Genomic DNA, 17,079 nt, shown 5'->3' with positions numbered 1-17,079 from the left:
CCCATGCTGTTCCCATGTCATTTGAGCACTGTTCCCATCGATTTGGGCAATTTTTAGGCCTGATGCAGACCGCCGGGGGGGAGCCGCCTGAAAAATGCTCGAGTTTCCCATAGACTTACATTGGGCTCGTTGCTCACGTCGAGCACCCGAGTATTCCAATTTGCTCGATCCGAGCATCGAGCACCCGAGCATTTTAGTGCTCGCCCATCACTAGTTATTCACTAATAGGGTACATACATATGTGCTTTTATAGAGAAATATATTCACAAATGTACCCACTTTTTTGTCTCTTGTTAATAATTCTTCCTTAGGCTGGAATCATGTAGAATCCAAATCTGTGTCTCTTTGGATAAAGCCATGCTACCAAGCTGATGGTCTGAAGAGAGTCTCTGATCTTTGATTCTTCTTGTAAAGTCTCTTACAATTCAATGTTTCAAATCTTCCCGCTACAGAGGCATATATTGCTTAAATAGTTCACATTTGTTATTTCAAGTACACATCCACAGGGCAAGGGTTATGGAGGGTATTATTCCACAGGCCTCAGGTCTCATTGTTTGAGCCTTCAATCAACCCACACAGCCGGCATAGTAGGGGGGCTCTTTAAATCAACATCTAGCTGGCTTTAGTATTATATGCAATTAGCATAGTAACAAACATCATTGTTTCAGGACCAAGAGAAAACAACAATCAGGTTTATACAAATACTGGTCTGTCCTTCTTGACCAGCCACAGAAATACACATATATTTACAAGTCAACGCAAACACGTTAGGGTATTTCTCTTGGCTTAACAAATCTAGATGTCTGGCTGATTAAGATTAGAAGCTGTGTCGTCAAAACATAGTTCACCAGTTACAGGAGGATTGAGGATCCTGCTTCAAGCTTATAAGATAGTAGGAATAAGAAAACGCTTGTCGTGTACGGTCCGGTCAATATGATAAATAGGGGCAGCCATCGTCAGCCAGGATCTGTATAAGTGCAGTTGTCAAGTACTACTGAGCGCATGGAGGATGTGGAGACAGAGGAATTGTCACAGGTGAGTCAGATGTGACAGACAGTCAGGCTCTGCAGTTGGCTGCAGAAGATCTCTTCGTTTGACATTACAGACACCTTTTTAAAATCTGTCTCACTCTAGGACCCAGCGGCTACCTCTGAAGTCGGCTAAAGCTAAGTTGCTCCCCCCCACACACCCACCCATGTTTGTCTCCCTTGTTGTCTTTAGTTGTTAGTAGGGACTGAAAGTGGAAGATTAGAGGAAGAAGAGCCGTAAGATGATACAGTGAAGGAGTGGTCAGATAGAAAGAGAACTAGAGAACTTGGGTGACCCCATCAGGAAGAGATCATGGATTACTTTGTCATGATGAGAACATGAATGACCTCATAAAAAGGACAAGGATGAACTTATTATGAAGAGGACAGGGATGACTTCATGAGGAAGTGAACAAGGATGATCTCCTCGGGAGGAGAACATGGATGACCTTATCATGCAGATAACGCAGATGACCTTATTATGAAGAGAACATGGTTAACCTCCTCATGAAGAGAAAATTGATGAACTTGTTATAAAGATAACTCTACTGGTCTTATTTTGTATAGAACAGGGATTTTCTCATCCTGAACATGGATGGCCTCTTCAGAAAAAAAACATAAAGAGAACATGAATGTCATCATCTTAAGGAGACCATGGATGACCTCATCATGAAGATAACTCCCAGTATCTCTTTATAAAGTAAACAAAGATGGTGTCATCATGAAGAATGACACTGTCATGGAGATATTAATGTCAGGGAGATATTAAGAAAATATTAACCCCCCCCCTCCCCGAAACCCTGCCTTCATCACTTGTCAGTACAAGAACTGTCTACATAAAGATCTCAACACAAAGCCCCAATTAACACACTCATGAGTAAGGCCTTGTACACAAATGCTGGCCAGATAGGTGCCACCAGCCTACTTAAAATACGAGTAGATTTCCCCTGGGAAAGGCAGGGGGTGATTAAAATGCAGGCTTGCAAGAATTTACGTGTAACTGTGGAAGCTTGCTCCCGAGCTTCAAAAAGAAATCTCCAGCCACTCCGGAGCCGAAAACAAAATATGAAATATTGAAAGTTCCATACATCCGGTAATGATGGGACCCATATTTTTAGGGGCAGGACCAGCTAGGGAATGATAGAGATATTTTTCTGTTGCTGAAAAACCCTCCGTGGAGCTGTGGTGCAAAAACACCAGAATAGCAGACTGCAAATATGCGATGTGTGGTCTCTATATGAAGGTAAAATCCTAATAGAAAATATGATATCACTTTTGGGCTTCTGGGATCAAAGAGTGATAAGTTATCCTAAAGCCTAAAAACCAGGTTTGCAATACAAATATGAAGGGTGGAGTCCAGCCCCTGTGATGTCAGCACAGGGGGTGTGTGGGCAGATCTTCCCCTTCAGCATAACAGAGACAAGGGAAGATTGATCCATATTCATTGTGGAAGTACATATTTAATATGTGCAACGGATCCTGTTCGATAACAGCCAAACCTGGAGTGTCTCCCCTCCACCTATATTGAATCGTCTCAGCAACAATATTGTAAGTTCTTCCTTAATCCTGTTTTATTTTGTGTAACTGATTATGTATTTTAAATGTCCCCTTTGTAAAATCTTTGTATATTTTTCCTAACACTGCCTCCCTTTTGGATTAAATATAACATTTAATAGTTCGGTTTCTTTTGTCCTGTAATCATTCCCTTCCCCGAAGCCATATGCTACCAGAACGCAGGTGTCCGCCCAGGCCTGTATTATATTTCAAACTCGGCCGGTGGTGGCAGAGAAGAATAATTGGGCTATCGTGAAGCTGACAGTGACAGTACAGGGCGTAAACACATATTCCATGCATTGGAATCCAGAGGTGTGACGCCATACGCTCACTGGTCGCTTGCCGATACCTAAGTAGGGAGTAGTTTGGATCGTGTGCTCGCGATTCCGGACAAAATCTGTGACACAGTGACAGCACGGTGAGATATTGCGTGATCTTCCTGGTGTCGTCGCTGTGGGAATAACCTGACAGACACCATCCTGAAGAGATCATGGTTGACCTACTGTATACATACTGATATCCCCAAGATCTCTTCCGGTTCCAGAAAACCAAATATCTAAACAGCCGCCTGCGTTGCTTGTATTGATGTGTTCATTCTCTGACCTGCCTCTCTCTTTAGAAAGACACATTCTTATAGATATTCCTTGTTATTGGAAAACCAACATGCCCAAGTATTGTACCATCAATTGTCTTATCAACATTATTGGTACCGGATATGAGGTAGCCACAGGAAAGCTCACAATAACTGTCCACAAATGGTTTCCACTGCTTATCTTACTCGTCTCTTCTCTACTCTAGTGCCCGGTTTCTGGAGAGTCTTTCTTGCTAATGTTCGCACTTATGAGCCACCTTCTCCGTCATGATATAACTGCTGATTTATGAATATCCCATGTGCCTGGATATAGGGTATCTAGTGCTCATGTTATCCTCACACCATGTTCAAGTCCTTTCGATATTGAATACTAATAACATGGACACCATGCTCTAAGTACAATGAAGGGAATTTTTATTATGATTTTTCAAGTTAAACAATGAAATCAAAATATATAAATAAAAAAGCAAAAAATGTTTAGAAAGTATCAGTGAAGTCGACTCCGCGGGTCAATCACGAAATCCGTAATGTACAAGGAGAACACCGCGATCGAAGAGTCTGAGATACCAAGATTTACAAGAAATGCTACGAGGAGTTTATTATATGTTAGAGGTTTATACAGCTCAGATCTAACAATCACATAAATAATAATTGGGTCATATTTAATAATGATTTGGTCACCAACAGTTTGATGGGATCGCGAAGAGCCAGACAGCCACTCACATCTAAACACAAGACATTTCCAATAATGTGAACATGAGTCATCCTACAATGCCATCATTAATGTCTGGTGTCTGGTGAAGATGCCACCATAATGGACCTGCACCAAACTTCAGTGGGATCCTAGAAGTCTACAAGCTCACATTCCTTGGAGAAATCTACAGGTATTTTTCCACCACAAGAAAAGAAATGCATTGAGAAAGGACATGAAACAGCTGTTATAACGCGGCCACGGCAGCTCCCGTATATATTTCCACCAATAACCGGAAAGCTTGGTTGAAGATTGATGTGGTGAGTGCCGTGAGTACACTTCTCCCTTTTACAACATTTCCATCTTTCTTGAATGTAACTGAAGTTGTGTTGATTAGGTAAGAAACAGTCAGGCCATCTCCAAATGCCAATATTATCTGCAATGACCGAGCTACGTCCAGACACAATCAGGAACGAGGCACCATGTTTAGTAATATGTTACAGAACAAAAATATTTCCATTTGTTCTGATGTCAACTGAATATCTAAAGGGTACAGAATAGGAGAAATAGTGTGGATATTCTCGGTCAGCCTATGCACTGCGCTCTCCATGCCTACAGACATACGGCACCGAGGATTCGACAGAACCTGAGAGTCCATTAGAAATTCAACGTCCAGCATCTGCACATAAGTGACGTCCACCACAGGTCTCAACGACTGAACTGTTCCTGATGAGCTTCCCATTTCTAGGCATGAATGAAGGCTTCTTGAGGAATATGATCCATTGAAGAATTAACCAAAGATACTCAGCACCTAAGAAATGAAAAATGGGTGAAACGCATCAGTATTTTGCTAACTATGGTTTACGGTTCTTCTAGTGTGACCTCTTCTTCAGTATTCCCAGCCTTCCACTCACATTTACCATTAATGGAATCACAAGGTACAAAGGCCTCTGCCCTGAGAACAATCTGTCCCAAGCTTCCGGTTACTCCCAAACTCTCATTGGCAATGTTGTTTCCCTCCATCCTGATCAGAGGGCTCAGAGAGGTCTGCACCAAGGTTAGGAGGGCCAATGTAAAACCTGGAGACTGGGAGCAGCAGAGTAAAGATCTGCACTAAGCAGGTATCAATAAGAGACGGGGAACAGCCCAGTGCAACCTGCTGCAGCTGGGTGGTACGCAGCACTTACTAAAACCACCTGGACAAGAAGAGGGAGGCAAGGTTGGACAGGAAATTTTTCGGTGCTAAGAATGGTCCTTCCGTCACAGTTCTTGTGGTCACTTCTTTTGTAGCGGCTGGTTGTCTCTCTGTCGGATGCCCAGGATCCTTATGGTCGACTAAACATGCAACAGACATTGGACTGTTAGTCTTGTTAGTATTGGTTATATCACAGAAGATTCCTCCTGAGGGAGGTTACCACCAGCTATGGTCATCATTGGGACATACAGTGTTAAGCTGTGTTACGTGCGAGCACAGACAACATGGAGAGATCAAATTTTAGGATGGTGACAATTCATCTCCTATATTAACATCTAGGAAAAGCCTGAAGCTCCATCAATGTCCTCAGCCCAGACCACAACCTTGGTTCTTACCTGCTTTGTGAAGACTGTGTCAATGGCCGATCCTCACTGTTGTTTAGCTGGTGGGAGGTACAAGCTATAGACCCCTCTCTTGTATCCTAACAATCTGTAGAGCTGCTTGAAGCTGGGCTTTACGGGAGGATTGCCGAGGATCTGGCTTTGCTTGTTATATCCTCCCACAGGTAAAATGTGATTTGTGCGGTGAAGAGGAAACACCAATGGAGACTTTGACTGTGAAGCCCGACACGGATAAGGACAAAGCCTCGGAGCTCGGACAAAGTGTGGAGCCTGAACCGGGCGACCAAAGTATGTCCACTCTGGAGGTCCATCACCGAAGAAAAGACCAAAAGATGAAAGATGCAGAAAGAACATTCAGTATCATGTAATGCAATGACCTCACTGCCGACAGATGGTTACATGACATGGACCCTATGGGTGGTCTTCATATATCTACTTTATACATAATAGTGAAAACACGAGGAGCCCGAGGAGGAATAGGAGGGGTTCCGGGAAAGAGAAGATACCAGCTATGCAAAAGCACAGGACAACACATAGATGATGGATGATGATGGTTGATCAGTAGTGATAGTCGAGGGGTTGGCAGATCATGGAGGATAGTTCATTTACTAGGTGGATTGACAAAGATGGTGGATACCCAGGGACAATGGATGATTGGTGATAGTGGAGGATTAAAAGATCAAGGATGATAAATGGTTTAATGATGAGTGATGACAGATGATTAACAGCTAAATGATAATGGATGGATAGATAGATAGATAATAGATAGATAATAGATAGATGATAGATAGATAGATGATAGATAGATAGATAGATAGATAGATAATAGATAGATAATAGATAGATGATAGATAATAGATAGATAATAGATAGATGATAGATAATAGATAGATGATAGATAATAGATAGATGATAGATAGATAATAGATAGATGATAGATAGATAGATGATAGATAGATAGATAATAGATAGATAATAGATAGATGATAGATAATAGATAGATGATAGATAATAGATAGGTGATAGATAGATAATAGATAGATAATAGATAATAGATAGATAATAGATAGATGATAGATAATCGATAGATAATAGATAGATAATAGATGATAGATAATAGATAGATAATAGATAATAGATAGATGATAGATAATAGATAGATAATAGATAGATGATAGATAGATAATAGATGATAGATAGATGATAGATAGATAATAGATAATAGATAGATGATAGATAGATAATAGATGATATATAGATGATAGATGATAGACAGATGATAGATAATAGATAGATAATGGATAATAGATAGATAATAGATGATAGATAGATGATAGATAGATAATAGATAGATAGATAATAGATGATATATAGATGATAGATGATAGATAGATGATAGATAATAGATAGATAATAGATAGATGATAGATAATAGATAGATGATATATAGATGATATATAGATAGATGATAGATAATAGATAGATGATAGATAGATGATAGATGATAGATAGATAATAGATAGATGATAGATAATAGATAGATGATAGATAGATAATAGATGATAGATAGATGATAGATGATAGATAGATAATAGATAGATGATAGATAATAGATAGATGATAGATAGATGATAGATAATAGATAGATAATAGATAATAGAGAGATGATAGATAATAGATAGATAATAGATAGATGATAGATAATAGATAGATAATAGATAATAGATAGATAATAGATAGATAATAGATAGATGATAGATAATAGATAGATGATAGATAATAGATAGATGATAGATAATAGATAGATAATAGATAGATAGATGATAGATAATAGATAATAGATAGATGATTGATAGATGATAGATAATAGATAGATGATAGATAGATGATAGATAACAGATGATAGATAATAGATAGATAATAGATGATAGATAATAGATAATATATAGATGATAGATAATAGATAGATAAGAGATAGATAATAGATAGATGATAGATAGATAATAGATAGATGATAGATAGATAATAGATAGATGATAGATAATAGATAATAGATAGATGATAGATAGATAGATGATAGATAATAGATAATAGATAGATGATTGATAGATGATAGATAATAGATAGATGATAGATAGATGATAGATAACAGATGATAGATAATAGATAATAGATAATAGATAGATAATAGATGATAGATAATAGATAATATATAGATGATAGATAATAGATAGATAAGAGATAGATAATAGATAGATGATAGATAGTCATAACTGAATTGAAGTTGGAGACAAATCAAAGAAAGAACATTCAATGAAGAAGGAAAAAATAAAAAGGGAGAATAAATAAAAGAGGAAGAAAAGAAAGGCGAATAAAAGCCAAAGAAATAATGAAATGAGAGAGAATCAAAGAAGAACAAAGGACAAAATGATAATGAAAGAAAAAGAGAGAATCAAAGGATGAATGAAGGAAGGAAGAAAACTCCAATAAGGGGTAAAGAAAGGAGAAAGGAGAATTAATGAAGAAGGAGCAATGAAGGAAGGAAGAAACATTAAAGGGAAAGTCAAAGAAAAATGAAGAAAAAAATGACTAGAGGAGGCCGGATCAACTAAGAAGAGAGGATTAAATAAGGAGCATTAAATGAAGAGGGAAATGAAGGATGAATAAAAGAAGAATCAAACATGGTGAGAGAACCGAGAAGATAAAATAGTTATGGAAAATACATCCATGACCATAAGAATCGGGCACTGTCACTGGAGGATGATGGATGGATGTAAGCAAAGTGCGGGCGAAGCAAGAACTGTCTGCCATGTGGGGACCTGTGGATATACGAGAGAAGATGGACATGTCATCACAATTGATGGTTGGATGATTAACAATGATGGATGACCGTCATGTAGATGGTCAGACAGGAAGACTGGATAAATGCTCTGGAGATCGCAGATGATGGACAGACGATCAGCAGTAATGGTTGTCTGGTTGGATGATCAGGGATGATAGATAGATAATAGATGATAGATAATAGATCGCAGATGATGGACAGATGATCAGCAGTAATGGTTGTTTGGCTGGAAGATCAGGGATGATAGAGAACTTATTGTGAAGGCTATTAGAGATGGATGGATGATCAGAACTTATGGATCGTTGGAAAATTAAGAATGATGTATGGTTGGATGATCAGGTCTGACCAATAGCTTGTCATAAGAATGGACAGAGATGATGAGTGGATGACTGGAGAAGGAGGGATGCAGATGGTTTTCCATGCGGACTCTCTGATAGATACATGGGTGATCAATGACGACAGACGGCTTGTCATGGATGATCAGAGATGAGGAATGGCTAGAGAAATCGGTGATGGTCGATGGATGGCTGGGTCATCAAGGATGACTGACAAATGGTTGGATCAGTTAGTTTAAACCTTGTGACAGCAGCTGAATGTAGAGGAGGAACTTGCAGAACTTTGCTGTTTCAGACCTGCTCACAGACGGTAATATTTCCCAGCGACAGATCCTTTCTGCCTATTCTAACTGCTCCATTCAGTAAAGCTTTGCTGATCTTCTCACAGCTTTCACCTTTTTGGGCTTGTGACATTTCTCTTCCATGTGGTACCATTGCTGACAGCATGAAATAGGAAGGGGTTTTCTTTGTTAGGCATTGCCCTCTTATATTCCCCTGCCTGCTGGACACCGGTGTAATGAATTATTGGGAGAATTTTCGTTAATTAGGATATTTGACATTAAACATTAGCTTTTATTTCAGTGAAACCTACTCAATTTTGCAACATGGTCTTGAATGAATTTGTTAGGAAACTTTTTTGGATTTTCAAAATAACAAATCTTGTTTGCAATTAATTGCTGACATTGAGGGAGTATCCTATAGTATGGTATCCCATAGAAAATGTTCATTTTGAAAGGAAACTAAAGGTTTTCTGACAAATCTGTTGGGGTGTACTCTTTTATGCTGAGCACTGTATATACTACAGGTACTTTCACTGGTGTAACCCTAATCATTATTGATCCTCCGTACCTTAAATCTTCCTTTCTTGACTCTTTTCTCTTGTATATTTGTAATTAGTGAATAGATTTTTTATAGATATATTTTTAGTAAACTTCAATTACTGCATTCAGGTCTCTTGTAGGCTGCTCCCTGGGAATGCATACCTATACTGCCTGACCACCATTACCAACAAAACACCTTTCCCAGCTCCGGACCCTTCAGAGGCTTCCAAACACTTCTATTTCTAGACCTCTCTGCTCTTCCCCATACTCTACTGCCCTTCACTGTCCATTGAAGGTAAATCCCCCACCTCTAGACCCCTGGGTCTAGACTCCTTCTGCTATTTCAAGACCCCTGTCCCTTTAAGGCATTAGTCCTCTCCAGACTCCTGTGTCCTTTTATGGATCCATTTGTTACTTTTAAGAACCAGCTTACCATTCAAGATATGTCTTTTTTTATGAACCCTCGGCCCATGTCTAAACTCCTCTCTGCTTCAGACCCAGTCTCCACCAGATCTTTCTTTAGTACCTTCAATCCCCTCCAAACTCATCCATCACTGTTACCTCCAGAACCCACAACCAGCCGTAGACTCCTCTGCTCCCTCCGGACTCCACTTTCTCCTCCTAAACCTTGCATCTGAAAGCTCTGCTTTCTTTGACACTTCTATGTATCTTTCCATAGTCTTCTGTCTCCTTCACACTCCCTTCGTCTTTCTCCTGACCCCTTTGCCTCACAAAAGCTTTTGTTACTTGAATACTTTTGTGTCTTCTTCAGATTCCTATGCCATTTTTGAACTCCACTGCTCCTGTCCCCAAAAACTCCTTTGTTGCCTCTTGACTGATCAGTCTCTTTCTAAACTCCTGATAGATCCAGAAAACTGTCAGTCCTAAATCCCTTTCACATCCCCAAACTCATCTGTTACATCCAAACTCCTCTGTCTCCTCCAGATCCTTATGACCCTTCCAGAGTTCTCCATCTCCTCCAGACTCCTGTACCCCTTTTGAGATTGCTGTGTCTCATCCAGACACCTATGCCGTCTTCCAAATTCTTCTGTCTCCTCTATACACCTATGATTCTTTCCAGGTTCCTCTGCCCCCTTCAGACCCTCAATCCCCCTATCAGATTCCTCTATCTCCTCTAGATCTCTATGTCCTCTTCCAGATTCCTCTGTCTCCTCTATACGCCTATGCCCTTTCCAGATTCCTTTGTCCCCTTCAGACCCTCAATCCCCCTTTCAGATTGTTCCGTCTCTTCTATATTTCTATGTCCTCTTCTAGATTCCTCTGTCTCTTTCCACCCCCATCCAGATACCTCTGGCTCCATAGACCACTCCTTTTAAAGCAAGCACAAACTCTCTACCTCCAGGCTAACTGTTATTTCCAGACACCTCTCATCTCTAGAGCACTTTGCCTCCTTTCTCCTCCTTCTCAGTTGACAGCACTTTGCCTCCTTTCTCCTCCTTCTCAGTTGACAGCACTTTGCCTCCTTTCTCCTCCTTCTCAGTTGACAGCACTTTGCCTCCTTTCTCCTCCTTCTCAGTTGACAGCACTTTGCCTCCTTTCTCCTCCTTCTCAGTTGACATTGTACAGCTGCTGTCACAAGAAAGTGAGTATAACCATGACAGATGACTACTATTTCGGGACAGTCCTGTCTTCTCTCTAGGTGTTGCAATCCTCTTACCTGGGTGGCCTGATTTATAATCCCTCCTATTGGAAGAGGACAATTGGTTTTTCTGTTTGAATGATGTAAGGTTGGTGTTTTTCAGCTTCTTCTTTCCTTGTGAAGTCTTCGATGGCTGCTGAATGCCTTTTTTTCGGGTCTCATCTTGGCTGTTTTTTGTGCTGACTTCGTTCTCCGAGGGTTTGTTGTCCTTGCCTACTAATACAGATGTGCCAGGAGCTATCGCTGGCTTTATAGGGATGACACTCCCTGTCGTTGGGGTGATTTCTAATTTTTCTTTTGGTACATCTGGTTCATCGTTGGAAAAAGCTTTGTTACTGGCAGTCTTGTCAATGTGGGGTGTGCTGTCTAGATGAAGCAAGGGGCTCACCGAGCTCACTGAGATGTATTCTTGACTTGGGTGAGCAATGACTTGACTGTTGGGTTGTACTGATGTCTGTTCTACACCAACCGGACTGGAATCCTCCCTTTTCTGTGGAGGACTTATGTCTAAAGCTACTGTGCTAATCCGGGTTGTTATTGAGTCCAGCTTTGAGGTTGTTGCTTCAGTAACTATTACTGACAATGTTGATTCTGGAACTATCTCTGATTTTGCTGAATCTGGGTCCTGCTCTGATTTTGTTGGTTCTGTAACCTGTTCACGTTGGGTTGCCTCTTGAACAAGCTCTGATTGTGTTGGTCTCATGTACAGCTGTGATGGTGTTTGCTCTGGTACCAGTTGTGATAGTGTAGGTTCTGTAACCTGTTCGCGTTGGGTTGCCTCTTGGACAAGCTCTGATTGTGTTGGTCCCATGTACAGCTCTGATGGTGTTTGCTCTGGTACCAGTTGTGATAGTGTTGGTTCTGGATCCATCTGTAATGGTGTTGTTTCTGGGTCAAGATTTGATAGTGTTATGTCTGACATGGGTACTGGTTGAGCTGTGCTGGTTTCCTCTTCATCTAAGCTTTTATCTAGTCATAAGTAAAAAGAATCTCATAGGTAACCAGCAATAGTTAGAAACAATATCATGCAACCAGGATGTAGAAAGAAAACCTTCAACTTTATCTGTCTCCACTGGACAGGGGACAAAGTATTGCAATACCGTATTAAGGCCGAGCTTTTCACATCCTTTCCATATTCCGTGGGTGATGCTGTTTGTATTGTGGTCTCCATTCGTTTATCTGAATATTTGGGAATATATATATATATATATATATATACATATATACACTGTATATTCCCTTCTGTATGTTGCTGGACAGGATCGTCAACAATAATTGTAGGTCTGTTACCAGTATGGCATGGCCAAACCTAACCCTAAACTCTCATTTCCCAGTAAGATGATGCTTGAAAGGTGAGGTGACTGGTTGAGAAGAACCAGATGGTGCATCACTGGGATCCCCATGGAAAGAACGTTCCTTCCCACCATATGACGTAGGCTTTCTCTTATCTCCATTTCTGAGGGATTTTTTACCTTCAAGTGGTGACTGAGACATCATCTAAGAGATTGCTGTAGTTACTACAAGGGGGAATAAAATTAGGTAAAGTGCTACATAAGTAATGGGAAGTAGGCCCGATGATGGCGCACCGTCATCAGAGCGACTACCAATTTACTTATAAAGCCTCATTTCATTCCCCCTTGTACAATGGCATCTATTTCATGAAAGTCTGATGTTTAAGTCCCAAACATTACATTTTTGTTTGGATTTCACTACAAAATATATCATTATTGTTCATTCATTTGGATCTCCCTGCATTTGCATCATCCATGGAGTGGTATCCTATCCGAGCACCCATCATCACTAAACATTTCTATCATTGGGGAGTGGCGGCACTAGGGGCTGCCAGGTGGACAAGGACCGGCAGTAGCAGACAGGATGACGGGGGCGGCTGTGAGCACAGGAGTAGGGTTATTCATTATGTTTTCTTAGACAAATCGACAGATTAATGGTCCTGATCCTGGGCAGCAGGGATGGGTCTGAACTCATCCCATCCACTTATGTTCCTCTCCCTTTCAGAGGAGGCTGAATAAATAGGAGATCATGGCGGCTATTGTAGACCTTATGATGGGTGGGAAAGCACCTCACTTACTGCTGATCCTCTGCCATGTACAGCGCAATGTAAGGCTAGAAAAGAAGTTGTGGAGCACCTTAACACTTATTCATGAAGGGGAGGGTGCAGTTCATTCATGCCAATGTGAGGGAGCAGAAGGTGGGACACCCCCAGAAAGTAGGATTGGGCAACTGGGGTGAAGTTGGAGAAGATACCAGCCAGCTGTTCTAGAGTGCCCACATAAAAAGTGCGAGAGTGCCTCAATAACAGTGTTTTGGTGACATAAAGAGAAAGACTCAATAACTGTTTCAATGTGCCCTCAGAAACCGTCTCAGACTTCCCCAATAGCAGGATCAAAGTACCCCCATAACTAATGTTGAGGTGGCCTGTAAACAGTGTAAGATTCCCCCATAAGCAGTGCCTAATTGCCCACATTAACTCTGTCAGTTATGTTAATGTCCTCCTGGGGGCCCTGACCATATCAGCATTCAGTGGAAAGGTCCCTCTGTGGGGTCCTTATACTACACGGTTAGTAAGTAAGATATGTGTTGTGTGCACAGGACCAGGCCAGGACAAGGCTTTCTCCTGGATTTCGCTTGTGTCCCAAATTTACTTAAAGAAAACAGAGAGCTTGTGTCACGGGTGTGTCAGATGTGACAAACAGTCGCCCTGCAGGTGGTTGCAGAAGATCTCTTCATTTGGCATTGCAGACACCTTCTTAGCTGTTTCACTCTAGGACCCAGCGGCTACCTCCCTCCTGCTCTAATTGACACCCTTGCCTGGGTGTTTAAATAGTCTCACTTTACTGCAGGGCGGCGCTGGTGATATTCACATGATTCCCTGTGAAATCTTGGAGCGAGTGCCGTCTGTTTACTTACTCTCTGGAGCAAAGAGGACGTATGTGTTATCTCTCTGAAGTCAGCTCAAGCTAAGCTATTTTCACCCCGTGTCTGTCTACCTTGTTGTCTTTAGTGTTTAGTGGGGACTGACTAGTGCTCATCTCCCCTTCCCTAGCCAGGGCCAAGCGCTAGAGAAATACAGGGGTAGGTTCCTGTGTGGCGATTGGTGAAGAACCAATATAGGGACGGTAGGGGAGACAGGGTGATATCAGATCAGCCTAGGAGGTTTCCATTCCCCCCCTTTCCCTAGTGTCTGGGCTCCCTTCCCCTCATCCCTTTGTGTTGCACTTAGTCTTTTCTCACCTTGCGTGATATCTTGAGCATGAGGAGAAAGGGAAAGATTCAGAAAGTTACAAAGGTGTGTTGATGTTAGTTACACCTCAGGTAAAAAGAAGTCCTCTGCATGTCCCAGCACTACCAATGCCTGATCCAGGCAGCGGGTCATACAATAACCCTGAACGACCAGAGCACGCACAAATAAGTGTTGTCATACCAGCCTAAAATTCTGCCACAGTATACCTGCTAAACTGGAATATTAAAACAGGTGTGCAAAAGTAAAATCTGATTAATGTTTTAATTTTTTTTTTTCAAGCACTATTATCTAGTGTTGAGCCACCCCCGTAGTGTTCGAGTTCGGTTCGGTTCGTCGAACTGTTCGTCGAACACCTTCGAACACCGTTAAAACCAATGGCAGGCAAACAAAAACACATAGAAACACATAGAAAACACCTTCAAAGGTGTCCAAAAGCTGACAAACTGCTCAGAAGACACAACTAACACATGGAAAAGTGACAAGTACATATAGTCATGCGAAAAGAAAAGAGGTGGAGGAGTAAAAGGAGGGGGAGACACAGATATAGGCATGTCATGCCCTTCTAAAATCCAAAAAGTGAGAAGCCGACACGTTCAGTCCGCTCCTGCCCGTGCCACCTCCGCGTCGCCGGGTTTGTGCCAGAGCCGCGGTGAACCCTGACGGCCAGCCCCCCTCTCCCAATACTGGAGCCTGTCCGCTGGTGGGTCGAGCGAGCCCCCCTGTGGTGGAGGCAGCTCTAAGCTTTTTAATTTAAATAGTCTCTCTAATTTGAATGAATACACTTTAAATCCATTTACAAGGATCTATTGGAGGGCAAGTCTCATGCCAGCAGCCGCGTAATTCCAGCTCCAGTAGCGTCCACTAAAGCTGCTGCAGTTAAAAAGCTTTTATAAGGATCGAGCTCGGCTGTCCACCGCAAGGCATCCTACTGCCAGTCCCAGCCCCTATGCCTTGGGGTGCCTCCTGATGCTCTTCACTGAGTATCCCGTGGTCCCGAAGCATTTCCTTTGAAAAAATTAAGTGTCCAAACTACAGGTGGTGTAGCTTGCTTAACAGCCGGGATAATCCGCTGACTAGCAGACACTGCTACTAGGCACAAAGTATTTCCTGGGCTAGATGTAGTTAAAAATTTGTAATTAGATACTCTCGTTGGATGCTGAGAAAGCATTCCATAGAGTCTCCTGGCACGCCATATATGATTCTCTTAAAAAGCTTGGGGTAGGGGTCTAGGGGACCCTTTTATAGCCAAAATCACGGCCCTGTATCGCAATACGTCACCTAGGCTGAAGATAAATGTAACTGTAGCACCCTGAGGGCTCGGTTGCTACAGAGGTATTGCACCTCACCCAGAGGTGTGATATCTCACTCTCAGGTAAGGATGTAGTGTGGATCAGGACCCGACACCTGCATGCATTACACCACATTGCCGTGGGGCAGGGCGACCAATATGCCCCTGAGATGGGCACGACAGTCCCTGTCCCTGGCTGGAGTGGGGGGAGGGAACACTGAGGAAGGGGAACCCTGTAGTGCAGGAGCAGGGAGGAAGCAGTTCCTGGGTGCATTGAGAAGGGAGTATAAAAGGTGGGCACCATCTTAGTTCAGTGCAGAGAAGTCTGAGCAGAAGTGGCAGGGAGCAGGGGCTCTGCATGAGCTCTGCTCCGGAGGCGGGCCTAGTAACAGAGGCCCAGGCCTGGAAGAGGGAGAAGGAAGGAAGAGGAGCAGAGAAGGCTCCAGGAACGAGGAATGAAGGGATCCCAGGGGTGCGGACGGCGAGTCGCCACCGCACGCCCGAATCCACCTGCGTGGAGGGGTCAAGCCAAAGGGGGAGACCGGTCCCCGAAACTAGTGGAGGCAGGAAACGACCCTCAGCTAGAAACCGGAGGCTGTGACATTTTATGTGGCGCAGCCCCTCGCTACACCCGCTAGGAAGGCACCACATAGGGTCAGGGAAACTGGCACCAAGTTTACCAAGAGGAGGCCCGAGGCAGCTGGACAGAAGGATTGGTAAGAAAGGCCAGACAAAGGACACACAAAGGGGGTCCTGTGAAGCGCTCCAAAGTTATCTGGGAGTTGTCTGAGCCCCTCACCTGGTGAGCACAGTACGACGTGGGCAGCCGTTACCTGCAGACGTGGTCTGGATAATAAGAACTGTGAGTAAAGGCCCTGGACTGCATCACTGACTCCGTGTCATTACTGCTGCTGCCCTGCACCATCACCCCCATCCTCCGCATACACTTCCCTGAGGCTATACTCCTCCCGTAGGGAGTTATGCTACGCTCTGCTGCACCCACAACACCAGCCTCAGCGGTCTGCCCTGCAGCGGCGGTTCACTCTGACCGCAATCCACGGGTGGCATAGTCGGACATTTAAACATCAAAACCACATAAATAGTTCCGCCACTGGTTTGACCGCCCTGAGCCACGGAACCGGGTCGCCGCCACGGAGACTACAACCACCAGCATCCACCAAAAAGGGTCCGGCTCCGGATGTCCCAAGGCCCAGGGGGCGCGTCAGAACATTTTCATCACCTTTCACAATCACCAATGGGACAAGGCAGGGATGTCCTCTGTCCCCTCTCTTATACATCCTAGTGACGGAGCACCTGCTCTCATCAATTCGCCATAACCCCAATATTAGGTGGATTGAGGTGGGAGGCACCGAGTACAAGTGCTCTCTATTTGCTGATGATGTCCTAGTA

At 42.7% G+C, this 17,079-nt stretch overlaps 1 protein-coding gene across 1 annotated transcript in view; it reads right to left on the bottom strand.

The window, feature by feature from the left end:
- Positions 1 to 4,538: 4,538 nt before the first annotated feature.
- The window catches only part of LOC141173496 (uncharacterized), a 251,025-nt gene continuing 238,484 nt past the window's right edge, over positions 4,539 to 17,079 (bottom strand). The window contains exons 5-7 of the mRNA XM_073657880.1: positions 11,138 to 12,088; positions 5,456 to 5,760; positions 4,539 to 4,676 (exon numbers count right to left, since the gene is read on the bottom strand). Coding sequence (XP_073513981.1) covers positions 5,489 to 5,760; positions 11,138 to 12,088 — 1,223 coding nt within the window. The 3' untranslated portion in view covers positions 4,539 to 4,676; positions 5,456 to 5,488. The remainder of the gene's footprint in view (positions 4,677 to 5,455; positions 5,761 to 11,137; positions 12,089 to 17,079) is intronic.

This window comes from Phyllobates terribilis, unplaced genomic scaffold (assembly GCF_046119375.1).
Source record: "Phyllobates terribilis strain yellow unplaced genomic scaffold, ASM4611937v1 Scaffold_1__5_contigs__length_1240528914, whole genome shotgun sequence".
In the NCBI taxonomy this organism is placed as follows: Eukaryota; Metazoa; Chordata; class Amphibia; order Anura; family Dendrobatidae; genus Phyllobates; species Phyllobates terribilis.
The sequence above is the reverse complement of the archived record's forward strand: the minus strand, read 5'-3'. Positions and strand labels throughout refer to the sequence as shown.